The following is a 13,734-nucleotide window of genomic DNA, read 5'->3' as shown; positions in this document are numbered from 1 at the left end:
AAGCAGAGAACCCAATTCACTTTCCCTTTGTGTCTGGTGCTCACACGACCAGCAGAAGAGGATCGGGAACTGGAATGGGTGTGTGAAAATGCTCGGGGACGAAGCCTGGGCAGCAGAGTGTGTGGGGCGGGTTGGCTCCACCGCCCCAAGAGTGGAATTCTTGTGAGGCTCCTGAGATCCAGACCCCCGACAGAGATGGGCAACTGCCATGCATTAGCAAATACCACCCAACAACGTCCCCGAGGTCTGACAGACCTAAGCTGCAGCCACTGGACCCGCCCTCACACAACTCTCCAGCAGTGCATCCACCTGGCCTGTGCAGACCAACTCCAGCCGGCAGTCCCTCTCACCCCATCATACCTCACACCGGGAGAAGGGAACTGAGAACTACTTCCACCAGCTCTGGTCTTAGACCACTTCAACTGAGCTCGTGAGCAACACAAAAGGAGAAAGGGGCTGGCACCCGAGCCCCTGCTCACCTTCTGTTACAGCCCAAGAAGAAACAAACACAGCTGGGCACGGCAGCGACCACCCACTCTTGTGACTATTTTGGTCACCTCAGTGGAGATGATTCCTTCACTTTTCATTAAGAATCTTTTTCCTTTTTGGGGTGTGTGAGAGGGAGTTCTTGATGTGCTGACAGGGTCATGGACATATATACATCTACGTATTTGTTTCTCTGTTTTCTTCTCATTTTTACCATGTTTTAAATGTTATTTTTCCTGGTCTCGTCTTTTAAGTGTTTTGGTTTTTGGTTTGTACATTTTTGTTTTGTTTTCTTTTCATTGGTTTGTTTCTCTTCTTTCCCTAAGTCTTGTTTTCTCTTTCTCTTTACTTTGTCTCTCCTCTTTCCTTACAACTGTCACCTGCTACATCTCTTCTTCATTCTGTTCACTTTTTGAAACTGTAAACTCTTTTCTACCTTCCTATCATATTTTCTTTTCTCTTAACTGTGTTTTTAACCATCATTTAGCACTAATTGGTTTATAACTCCCGTCTCATCACTAATCCTCTTGCAATTATTACTGCTGTGGATGACATAATTGACACCTGTTGTTTGCTTAATTGCCAGGTACAGTTCAGTGTTACTTATTGTTTTGCTGTTGGCAATTGATGACACCTTTTTTTTTCCTGTGGTAACTAACATTAAAGATGTTATAGTTGGGACCAGATCTTTACTGTAATGCTGTCTGTTGTTTGCATCACTTGTTGCTATTGTTTGTTTTGTCCTGTTCTGTGAGGTGCTAGGAATCTACAGGGAACTACCAGTTCACAGGGTAGACTCTGCTGCTGAACCAAACTCAGGGAAAAGACAGTGCACCTTGCTCCACACACCAATTAATGACACTCAAACAGAAGGGTCAAAAATTCAAACTAATGGCCACACCCCAAGTAGAAATGGCTAGGGGTGGTCCCTCAGGTCATCTACTGCTACAGCAAAACCAGGAGCGTGAACACAAAGTCTGTGGTCCCACACTTCTGGGGAGGTCTCAGTTTGGATCATGGTAGGACACTTTGGCAAGTGAAGACGGTGCCCTAAAAAGGCCCACCCGTAAGAGTGGAAGGGAAGTCCATCCCAACAGGAATACGAGACGTGAAAAACACGACACTTCTTAAAGTTCATGATTCACCAGCAACTGACTCCAGAGATGTTCAAGATAATTCAAAAGAATGATTACGAAGATGACGAAGAGAACACAGAAAAACAGCAGAATGAAACAAGGAAACCTGTGGTGGATACGAATAAGAAAGTCGACAAAGAGAGACAATGGAAAAGAACTAAACAAACCTTGGAAATGAAAGACATATAAATCAAATAAACCGTTGCTAAAAATCTCTCTAACAGAATAGATCAGGCTGAAGACAGAATCTCAGAGCTGGAAGACAAAGTGGCTAGTCTCAAACATTCAGACAGTATTAAAGAAAACAAGTGACCATGATCAGAATATACAAGAAATCTGGGACTACATTAAAAGGCCAAATTTAAGAATTACTGGAATTGAGGGTTGAGAGATGCAAGATAATGAAACGGAAAAAATAACAGAAAAATTTCCAAACCTTGAGAATGAGATGGACATCCAGATACAGGAGGCATCAGAACCCCAAACAGACATGATCAAAAAGAACCTCTCCATGACACATTATAATTAAAATATCTAACATACAGAACAAGGACAGAATTTTAAAAGCCTCAGGAAAAAACATCAGGTCACATGTAGAGGCAAGACAATCAGAATCATTTCTGATTTCTCAGCACAAACTCTACAAGCCAGAAGGGCTTGGAATGATGTGTTCCAAATTCTGAAAGAAAACAATGTCAACAAGATTGCTACATCCAGCAATATTATCCTTCAAAATTGAAAGAAAAATAAAAACCTTCCAAGACAAGCAGAAACTAAAAGAATTCATTATAACTAAAGCAGTACTACAGAACTTAAAGAAATAGTCCACACAGAATAAACAAACCCCAGAGCTCACAAATAAACAAATCTCATTTGAAGGGTAGCTAAGCAAATTAAACAGGATCAAATTAAACATTACAAATAAATCGCAATGGCAGGAACTAATAAACATTTTTCTATAATAACATTGAATGTAAATGGTCTCAACTCTCCAATAAAAAGACATAACCAGCAGAATGAATTAAAAACCAAGACCCAGCTCTATGCTGTTTGGAAGAGAGTCACCTCATAGGCAAAGATAGGCTGAAAGTAAAACAATGGAAATTGCGTGTAGCCTGAAAACAAGTAGGAGTAGCTACTCTACATCTGACAAAGCAGACTTCAAAATTAATCAGAAGACAAAGAAGGTCACTTCTTACTGGTAAAGGGAACAATCTAACAAGCAGATATAACAGTATTAAATATTTATGCCCCAAATGTGGGTGCAACTAATTACATAAAAGAGATACTACTCAAATTCAAGCCTTAGTTGAGACCCCAGTGCAATGACCCTGGGCAATTTCAACACACCTCTCTAACCATGAATGTCCCCAGACATAAACTCAGTGAAGATTCTTAGGACCTGAAAAATATACATCAAATGGACTTTACAGACATCTATATAGTATTTCATCCAAAAACAGGTGAATATAATTTCTTGCCAGTGGTTCATGGAACCGCCTCCAAAGTAGATCATGTTTTAGGTCACAAAGGAACTCTTAGCAAATACAAAAAAAAAAAAGATATAATTTTTGCATCTTATCAGATCATGGAATGAAATTAGAAATCAATACAACAAAACACTACAGAACACATGGATTGAACAATACATTTAAAAAAAATTTTTTTTGTTTTTAGTTGTTGATGGACCTTTACTTTATTCATTTCTTTATGAGCAGTGCTGAGAATCAAACCCAGTGCCTCACACATGCGAGGCAAGCACTCTACCACTGAGCCATAACCTCAGCCTGAATAATACATTTTTGAATGATGAATGGGTGATAGAATAAATCAGGGGAAAAATTTAAAAATTCTTAGACTCAAATGAAAATAGTGATAAAACATACCAGAACCTGTGGAATACTATGAAGGCAGTTCTAAGAGGAAAATTTATAGCTATGAGTGCCTACATAAGAAAATCACAAAGATCCCAAAAAACAACCTACTGATGCATCTTAAAGCCCTTGAAAAAGAAGAATGAACCAATTCCAAAACCTGTAGAAGGAATAAAATAATTAAGGTCAGAGCTGAAATTAATGAACTTGAGAATAAATAAAACAAAAAATACAAAAGGATCAATGAAACAAAGATTTGGTTCTTCAAAAAGATAAACAAGATTGATAAGCCCTTAGTCAAACTAACCAGAAGAAAAAGAGAGAAGACACAAATTTATAAAATTAGAGATGAGAAAGGAGAAATTACCACAGACATCAAGAAAGCCAGTGGATCATCAGGGACTATTTTGTAAACTTCTACTCCAAAAACTTGGAAAACCTAGAAGAAATGGGATACATTTCTAGAAAAATATGATCTGCCAAAATTGAATCAAGAGGATATAGAAAACCCAAGCAGGCCAATAACTTGTAATGAGAAAGAAGCAGTAATAAAAAGTCTTCCAACAAACAAGCCCAGGATCAGATGGATTCTCAGCTGAATTCTACCAGACCTTTAAAAAAAACTAATGCCAAATGTCCTCAAATTATTCTATGAAGCCAGTATCGCACTCATACCAAAACTGGATAAGGATACCTCAAGGAAATAAAACTATATATCAATATCCCTGATGAACTTACATGCAAAAATATTTAATATTAGCAAATTGTGTTTAACAATATATTAAGGCCAAGTTGATCATATATCATGACCAAGTTGATTTTATTCCAGAGTCAAAGACAGTTTTATATACACCAAATAATAAAAGCAATTAATCACATAAAAAGAATTAAGGACAAAAGTAATTTAGTCATCTCACTAGATACAGAGAAGGCTTCTGACAAAAGTCAGCACCCATTCATGACTAAAAACACTGAAGAAACTAGGGATAAAAGGAACCCACCTCAACACCATAAAGGCTCTACATAAAAACCCAAAGCCAACCTCATAGTAAACAGGGAAAAACAAAGTATTTCCTTTAAAATCTGGAACAAGACAAGGATGTCCACTCTACCACTCATATTTAATATAGTGCTAATAATTGTACCCCGAGCAATTAGGCAAGAGAAGGAAAGAAAAGGGATAAAAATAGAAAAGAAGTCAAATCATCAGTGTTTGTAGATGGTATGATCCTATACTTGATCTCAAAACTCCACCAAAAGACTGCCAGAGCTAATAAACAAATTTGGCAAAGTAGCAGGTTACAAGATCAGCAGCTTTCCTATATATCAACAATGAATCTGCTGACAAAGAAATCAGGAAAACAATTCTATTCAACAGTCAAAAAAACAAAAACAAAAACAAAAACTACCCAAAAAAACCAAGGAATAAATCTAACCAAGGAGGTGAAAGGCCTCTACAATGAAAACTACAGAACATATAAGAAAGAAATTGAAGACCTCAGAGATGGAAAGACCTCCCTCCCATGTCCAGAAATAGGCAGAATTAATATTGTTAAACTGGCCACAGTATCAGAAGCAATATACAGATTCAATGAAATCCCCATCAAAATGCCAGTGACATTCTTCACAGAACTAGAAAAAATAATCCTAAAATTCATTTGGAAGAATAAAAGGCCCAGAATAGCCAAAGTAATTCTAAGCCAAAAAAGCAATGCTAGAGGCATCTCAATACCGGACTTCCAATTATACTGCAATACATATATACAGGGTATACATATATAGCTATAGAATAGATATAAATAGAGCTATAACAAAAAGTGCATGGTACTGGCATAAAAACAGATGCACAGACCAATGGTACAGAATTGAAGACACAGAGACAAACCCATACACCTACAGTCATCTGATCCTTGACAAAGGTGCCAAAAGCATACATTGGAGAAAGGACAGCCTTTTTAACAAATGGTGCTAGGAAACTGGTTACCTATACGTAAAGAATGAAACCAGATCTTTATCTCTCACCCTGCACGAAAATCAGCTTAAAATGAAACAGTCCCAGGAATTAGACCAGAAATAATGTAACTCCTAAAAGAAAATGTAAGGTCAACACTCCAGCATAGAGGGACAGGCAACAACTTTCTCAACAGGACCCCAAAAGCTCAGGAAATAATGCCAAGATTAATAAGTGAAATGGCATAAAATTAAAAAGCTTCTCCATGGCAAAGGAAACAATTAGGAATATGAAGAGAGAACCTCCAGATGGAAGTATTTGCTAGTTACTCTTCTGACAAAGAATTAATATCTAGAGTATATAGAAAACTCAAAAAACATAACACCCCCCCCCAAAATCAAATAAATGGGCAAATAAATTACACAGATACCTCTCAAAAGAAGAAATAGATGACCAACAAATATATGAAAAATGTTCAACAACATTAGCAATTAGGGAAATGAAAATCAAAACTACTCTGCAATTCATCTCCCACCAGCCAGAATGGTAGTCATAAGCATACAAATAATAATAAATGCTGGAGAGGATGCAGAGAAAAAGGAACGCTTTTAACTGTTGGTGGGATTGTACATTAGTACAACCACTATGGAAATCAGTATGGAGGTTCCTCAAAAGAGTAGGCATGGAACCACTATATGACCCAGCTATACCATTCCTCCGTACTTACCCTAAAAAAGTTAAAAGTCATCATGCTACAGTGATACCTGCATACCCACATTTATAGCAGCAAAATTCACAAGAATCAAACTACAAAACCAGCCTAGGTGTCCATCAGTGGGTGAATGAATATAGAAAATGTGGTGTGTATTCAGCCGTAAAGAAAAATGATATTAGGTTCTTTGGAGGTAAGTGGATGGAACTAGAGATGATTATGTTAAGGTAAGTAAGCCAAATTCAGAAGATCAGGGTCATATGTTTTCTCTCATGTGGAAGCTGGAGACAAAAAAGGAAAGGAAACGAGAGAGGGAATCTCATGAAAATCAAAGGGACAGGGACCAGAGGGTAGGAGATGCCAGGGGTGTAGCCTTGGGGGAGGGGAGTGCTGGCGGTGCTGGGGAGTGATGTGGGTCAAATTATATTGTTACATGGTGTGCATGTACAAACAGGTAACCATAAATCCCATCATTATGTACAACTATAAAGCACCAATACAAAAATGTGGGGGAAAAAAAGGAACTTTGAAGTCTACTTATATGCCCATCAAATACTTGTCCAGGCTTTGCTGGAGGATTCCATGGATAGTAGGCCATCGCTGCCTCTGAGGTAGCCTTTGGAAGTCTCTGTCCTGCAGTTAGTGTCCTTCTCAAGTCCTTTGTCTGTCACACAGGGGCAAACGCAGTGTACTAATCCTTCAGTGGGGAGTCCAGTGGCTATTCTCTGAACACACTCCAAGGCCTCTGCCTGTGTGAGGTGCTCATGCCTGAAAAGAACACTCCAGCGAGGTCCAAATTTGTAGGACAATAGACTGGACCCATCCCCTACCCCCTGCACCCCAGGTGATGTCAGAACAGCATCTGTACAGCCCCAGGTGATATACTAGACATGTATCCCCTTTATCACAGGCTTCTGGAAGTCACAGTTCTCACCTGGAAACCAGGTACCTGGTTTTGTTAATTAAGAAACAAAACTTCACATTTATCATAATAAGTATTCTTTATACTTGTCATCTATATTGTAAATTGTTGAAGTTTCTGAAACCTTTTAGGATAATAATGATCCATTTCTAACACTGTTTGGATCAGGCACTGCACCTGGGGTTTCTGTGCCACCTCTCACTGTCAGAGTCACCTGCCTGCCTATGAGACATGTGCCGGATTGCCCTGGAGGCAGTGGGTGGGTCTCCCTGGTAATCCTGGCGATAAAGAAAACCAATTTGGTCCATTTTTATCTCCATAAATCAAGCTGGCTCTGTGCAGCAGACTTTCTTTCTGAAGGGTTCATAGATCATTAAATACTTGTAATGGTTAATTTGAATTGTCGACTTGATTGGATTAAGAGATGCCAATGATTGATAGGCTTCCGGGTGTGTCAATACTTTTCCTAGGGTCAAACTCAGAACATGTCTGCTTCCCTTCTTGGATAATGACCTCTATAACCAAATAATAAGAAAGGTATACTCTTGAGGAACAGAATTTCATCTCTCCCTTCCCCTCAGCCTTAAGTTCCATCTCTCCTTCACTACCTTCTTTCTCTATGTCTCTTTTTAGAGTGCTACAGATTCAACCCAGGGCCTCATGCTTGCTGGGAAAGTGCTCTACCTATAAGCCACATTCCTGGTCCCCATCTCTTCTTCACCTGTGTCCAAGGGACCTGTTCAAACTAACGAGATACCAAATTCATTTTGAAAATCTGGTAGGTGCAATAGAGAAAAATTTTCCAAACCTCTTGCTTTAGGTCCATACCTGATAGTTCCATGGTTTGTTACTGAGCATCTCAATACACTGAAAACCAGATGTTTCACATTTTGCTGTAAAGGTAGTTCCTTTTGGAAAAAGTTTCATATCTATGCTCTGACCCAGGTCAATAAGTGCCAAGCCAGCAGACAAATCATCATCTTCATTGTTCTGTTCCAAAAACCTAGATTAAACACAAACAGGGGACAGGAAACAAGAACACAAGTGATAAAAGGTTGCTAGGAGATGCTGAGCAAGGGACCCTGTTAGGAGCTGCACACTCGCCTGTTTCCCAGGATGAAATTGTCTGGCTTAATGTCTCCGTGAATGATTTCACAGCTGTGGACTTGTTCAATCATGTAGAGCATTCTGATAGCAAAAGCGATGACGAGAGCCTGGGGCATCACTTTTTCAGGGGTATTTTTGTAGAGGTTGATGGCATTCTAGAAATAGGGCAAATGGTATTTTGAGTTGGATGCAGATTAATGGAATTTCAAGTCAAGGGCTTTGCCCCTGTTCAGCACCCCAACTAAAGCTCTAATCACAAAATATATGTGTAAGACACAAACCAGAAATGCACATAAATTCATGTCCGTATTATAAAAACAGAACACTTACTAATAATGTTCCATAGCTGTAGAGATCTCCTATCAAGATGCTGCCATTCTGGAATAAGTGGGCAGAATAGAATTTGATAAACATGTGGCGCACAGCTGGCTTTAGCCTCTCCATCAGCTGGGTCCCAATGTAGAATTCCCAGGGGTTGGCAGGCTTCTGGACCTACAAATCAAATCAGCAACATGGTATGTACATCCAGAGTTACATTCTGTAAAATTATGTCAAGAAAGCAACCTCCATCCCCATAGGAGACATGGGGAGAAAGCAGTAACATTATGAATCCTTCTGCAGCAGGGGGCTTGCTGTAAAATAATCTCAATTCTAAATCCTCATAACATTGTTTTGTTTCTTAATTGTTCAATGAAAACATCAGTGTCTTAGGGAAAAAAAGAGACTGACAAAATCAAGTTCTAAAACTCATTTCTCTGCGGTACAACAAGCTATCTGGATCATTTACCTTTAAGACACATTTCTGTTTATTTTTGGTCTCATTTGCATCTCCCTGGGTAGCTTCGTAGACTTGGGCAAAGGCCCCTTCTCCAAGAAGGTGATTGACGTAGATCAGTGAAGAACCTGGGAAGAGATAAACATGTCAAAATGACAAACGGGCTCAAAACATTAAGGACTTTATCCAAATGATGAATTTGTAAAATTTTCTTGGTACCTGAATTGCTCTCATCAATAAAAATGGCCACAATTGCTTGGGAAATGTTTTACAGACTTAGACGAAAGGAAATAAATACCTGCAACAAGAGCCCCCTTAGCAAGTTCTCTATAACAGGCGGGAGCGGGCAGGGCAGGCCTGCTTGGGTCAATGAGCTGCACAGCCTTGGGTACCCGGTGCCTCCGGCCAAGGCCCTCGCATTTTAAAATGAGCAGTGCCTGTGCTGCCGCCTTGCAGGAGACCACCCCAGAGAAATCCCCTGTGCAGTGCCACAGAAAGCTTTGAGAAAAAAAACATGCATCTTGTAATAGAATAAAAATAAAAAGGGCAAGGTAAAACTATAGCGGCATTTGTAACAGACAATTTAAAATACTTAAGTCAACTTTTAATCTTAGAATAGTTCTTGATTTACAGAAAAGTGGCGAAGCTGGGCACAGTGGTGCACACCTGTGATCCCAGCGGCTCTAGAGGCTGAGGCAGGAGAAGCCAGAGTTCAAAGTCAGCCTCAGGGACTTAGTGAGGTGCCAAGCAACTCAATGCAACTGTCTCTAAATAAAATACAAAAAAAGGGCTGGGGATGTGGCTCAGTGGTTGAGTGCCCTGGGTTCAATCCACAGTACCCGCCGCCCCACAAAAAAAGTGGCAAAGAAAGTAGAGTTTCTGCAGACCCCACGGGGAGCCCCCTGTTGGCTCTTAAGTAACCACAGTACACCTATCACAAACGGAACCAACTGAGGTGTGCTGCTGCTAACTGAAATCCACACTTTTGGATTCACTAGTTTTTCTGTTTCAGGACACACTATATTTAGTCAGATCTCCACAGCTACTCCTTGACTGTATTTTCTCAGACTTTTCTTGTTTTTTTATGACCTTGATAGTTCCAAAGAGTACCAGTCAGGTGTCCTTCAAATTGGGCTTATTCACATTTTCCTTGTGGTTACACTGGGGTTGTTGGTCTTGGAGGGAAAGACCACGGAAGTGATGTTGTATCTGATTCTTAAAAATCTTAAAAAGAACCCACCCACTCACAATCGAATATTAAAAAACAGGTATGTGATTTCAAGTCCAGCACATAAGGAGTTTGGAAGCTGTTGCTCCACTTCTCCAGAAAGAAAGTAACTCAACAACTGAAATTCAACAGCTCTTCTTGGACCATTAGGAAGCTGAGATCAGAGGGAAAACTGCTGCCCCCTAAGTGGGCAGATGGGAGGACACAGAGTCACAGCAGACACCGCGCTGGAGACAGCAATGAGGGTCACAACGGGAAGGACAGCACTCCTCAGACTGTGTTTAGGAAGACCACTCGAGGGCGTAGCGACGCACACCTGTTATCTCAGCAACGCAGAAGGCAGCTTCGTGAGATCCTGTCTCCAAATAAAAAATAAAAAGGGCTGGGATGTGGCTCAGTGGTAAAATGCCCCTGGGTTTAATCCCGAGTATAAAAAGAAAGTCTCTCAGGAAGCCCAAAGACAGCAGGCAGGCAGCACGGAGAGGAAGTTCAGAGGCATACTAGGAGAGAAACACAGCTGAGGAGGGTGGCCAGGGTCGGGCGCTGTCTGGCCTGTGGGAGCCTCTGGGTCCGCCCAGCACCACACCAGCACAACGCTGCTGGATGACAACCGCGCGGCTCGAGGAGGCTGTAGGAGCACCAGGAGCAGTTAGGGACTGCCATTCTCAGACAGGATGTTTTTAAAAGTCGTCGTCCATGTGCTACGGGTTCTAACCGAAAAAGGAGACGATTTACAGGAGCAAATGGTCATATAAGCAGAGATGGAAACTCAGGGAAGAAACAAAAAGAAATGCTAGAAATAAAAACCCCACAAGGTGACAGAAATGAAGAACGTCTCTGACGGACTCATTAGTAGACGACACGGCCAGGGAAGGAATCAACGAGCTCCAGGGCACACCAACAGGAAATCCCAAAACTGAACTGCAAAAAGAAAAGGCAAAGTGGGAGTTTTCAAAAACTCAAGACCAACACCAAATCACAGATCCAGGAACCCAGAGAATACCAAGCAGGACAGATACAAGAACCCGCGCCTAGGCACATCACCAAGAAAAGACAGAATAGCAAAGACAAAGAAGACCCCGAAGAGAGGAACAAGGACAAGTACACCAGATTTCTCCTCAGAAACCACACAAGCAAGAACCTGGTCTGCAATATTCACAGCGTCAAAAGAGAAAAACACCAGCCTAGAATTCTCTACCTCGTGAAACCCTGCTTCCAAAGGGAAGAAGGAATAAAGACTCTTACACAAAACGAAGGGAATCTGTCCCTACCAAACCTGCACTGCAAGAAGTCATTCAAAGTTCTTTAGAGAGAAGGAAGATAATACAGGCCAGAAATTAAGAAGGTCAGAAGAAGGAGTAAATGAAAATAAAACATTTGATCTTTCTTATTTTAACAAAAACCTGTTTGTTCAAAACAATAACAGCAACTATGCAGGCTGGGGTATATGATAGGTAAGGGACACCAGCACCAGCGATGACAAGCGGGGTGGGGCAGGAGGAAGGGAAGGGCGCACTGCTGCCTGGTGGTGCCATCTGAACGCACTTGGACTACCACAGCTGTACATATAGGCAAACGCTAGAGCAACCACTTGAGGAGTGCAGGAAAGACGCACCACTGATACGCTGAGGCGAGGCAACAGAACATGAAATGACTCCTTCAAGCCAAAGGAGGCAGAACAAAGATTAAAGCAAAGACACGAAGACCAAGAACGACGACTAGGAAACCTAACACACACAACAGACGAATCCAGCTACGTCAATGACCACTCAGAACCCCCGTGGTCACACCACCAATGAAAACAGACACGCACTGAAAGCACAAAGACAAGTAGAGATTCATACTTAATGGGTGAAGATACAGCACGCTAGTGCCTATCTCAAGAAAGCAGAAATATTAATTTCAGATAGAGATGTCAGAGCAAGGAAAATTACCAGGCATAAAAAGGGATTAATTCTCCTAGAGGACACAATGTGCACACAGCTAATGAAAGAACGTGGAAATGCACGTGGCACACGTTGACAGAAATGCAAGGAAGACGGGTGACTCCACTACTACCTTCGGAGACTCCAACACCCTTCCATCAGAAATGGGCCAGCAGACAGTTAGAAAACCAGCAGACTAGATCTGAATGACATTTGCAGAATACTTCACCCAAAGACAGCAGAATATACAATATTCTCAAACCTACTTGGAACGTTCACCAAGACTGACCACATTCTGTGCCATTACAGACACCCTTAACAAATTTAAAAGGAGAAATCATATAACATCTGCTCTCAAACACAATGGAATTAAATAGAAATCAATTAACACAGACAGCTAGAAAGCCCCCACATACTTAGAGATGAAAAACACTTTTGAAAAACACATGGGTCAAAGAAGTCTCATAAAGGAATTAGAAAAGATAGAGAATATAACTAAAATGAAAAAAAAAAAAAAACTTGTTCACAAAAAATAAAAGTGAAAATAACAAATAAGAAAGATACAAAATCAATTATTTTAAGGTTCTACCTTAGGAACTTAGAAAAAAGAACTAATTAAACATATGGTAAGCAAAAAAAGAAATAATAAATATTACAGTAGAAATCAACAGAGAGAAAAATCTAAAAGTTGGGTCTTTGAGAAGATTAGTAAAACTGATAAACATCAATCAGGTGAGCTAAGGGAAAAAAAGTAGACACGAATAACAGATGAAATGAAAGACAGGCCAAGACTACTGAGCTCATGGACATCCAAGTCATAATAAAAGAGTAGTCTGAACACCATGTTCACAAATAAGAAAATCCTAGACAAAATGAACTGATTCCTTGAAAGACAAAAATCTATCAAAGCTCATAAAAGAGAACTAGATAACTGGAATCGACCTGTATCTATTAAAGAAATTGCATCAATAACTAATAACCTTCCAAAGCAGAAAGTACCAGGTTCAGATGCACTCACTGATAGATTTTGTCAAATCTGTAAAGAAGAAACTACAGAAATTCTCTATAACCTCTTCCAGAAGATAGTGGCAGAGAATACTTCCTAATTCATTCTATGAGGTCAGCATTTCCCTGATACCAAAAGCAGATGGAGATATTATAAGAAACAATACAAATAAGTCTCATGAACATGGACATAAAAATCTCAACAAAATATTAGCAAGTAAAATCCAACAATGTATAAAGTAAATCATATACCATGACTGTCTTAGTCTGACTTCTGCTGCTGTAACAGAGTATTTCAGACTGGATAAGTCATAAAGAAAAGACACTACTTGGCTCACCAGGTTCAGAGTTGACAAGTCCAAGACTGAGGGGCTGCATCTGGTGAGGGTCTTCATGGTATGTTCCAAGATGGTGGAAGACATAATGTGGTGAGGAGGGAGGGGGCCTGCCAAACACCCCATTGACAACTAATGCACCCAGCAACAGCTGCCTTAGTCACTCACAAAGGTGTGCCCTCTTGGCTTAATCAACTCTTAAAGGTCCCACCTCTCAATACTGTGACAATGGCAATTAAATGTAAACATGACTTTTGAAGGGGACATTCAAACCACCA

At 40.3% G+C, this 13,734-nt stretch overlaps 1 protein-coding gene across 1 annotated transcript in view; it reads right to left on the bottom strand.

Moving 5' to 3' along the window:
* BUB1 (BUB1 mitotic checkpoint serine/threonine kinase) overlaps positions 1-13,734 on the bottom strand; it is a 55,185-nt gene that overhangs the window by 2,566 nt on the left and 38,885 nt on the right. The window contains exons 20-23 of the mRNA XM_079110096.1: positions 8,976-9,091; positions 8,519-8,680; positions 8,186-8,343; positions 7,910-8,084 (exon numbers count right to left, since the gene is read on the bottom strand). Coding sequence (XP_078966222.1) covers positions 7,910-8,084; positions 8,186-8,343; positions 8,519-8,680; positions 8,976-9,091 — 611 coding nt within the window. The remainder of the gene's footprint in view (positions 1-7,909; positions 8,085-8,185; positions 8,344-8,518; positions 8,681-8,975; positions 9,092-13,734) is intronic.

The sequence above is a fragment of the Sciurus vulgaris genome (genome assembly GCF_902686455.1).
Source record: "Sciurus vulgaris genome assembly, chromosome: 14".
NCBI classification, from domain to species: Eukaryota; Metazoa; Chordata; class Mammalia; order Rodentia; family Sciuridae; genus Sciurus; species Sciurus vulgaris.
Note: the sequence above shows the minus strand (reverse complement) of the source record. Positions and strands in the feature narration are given on the sequence as shown.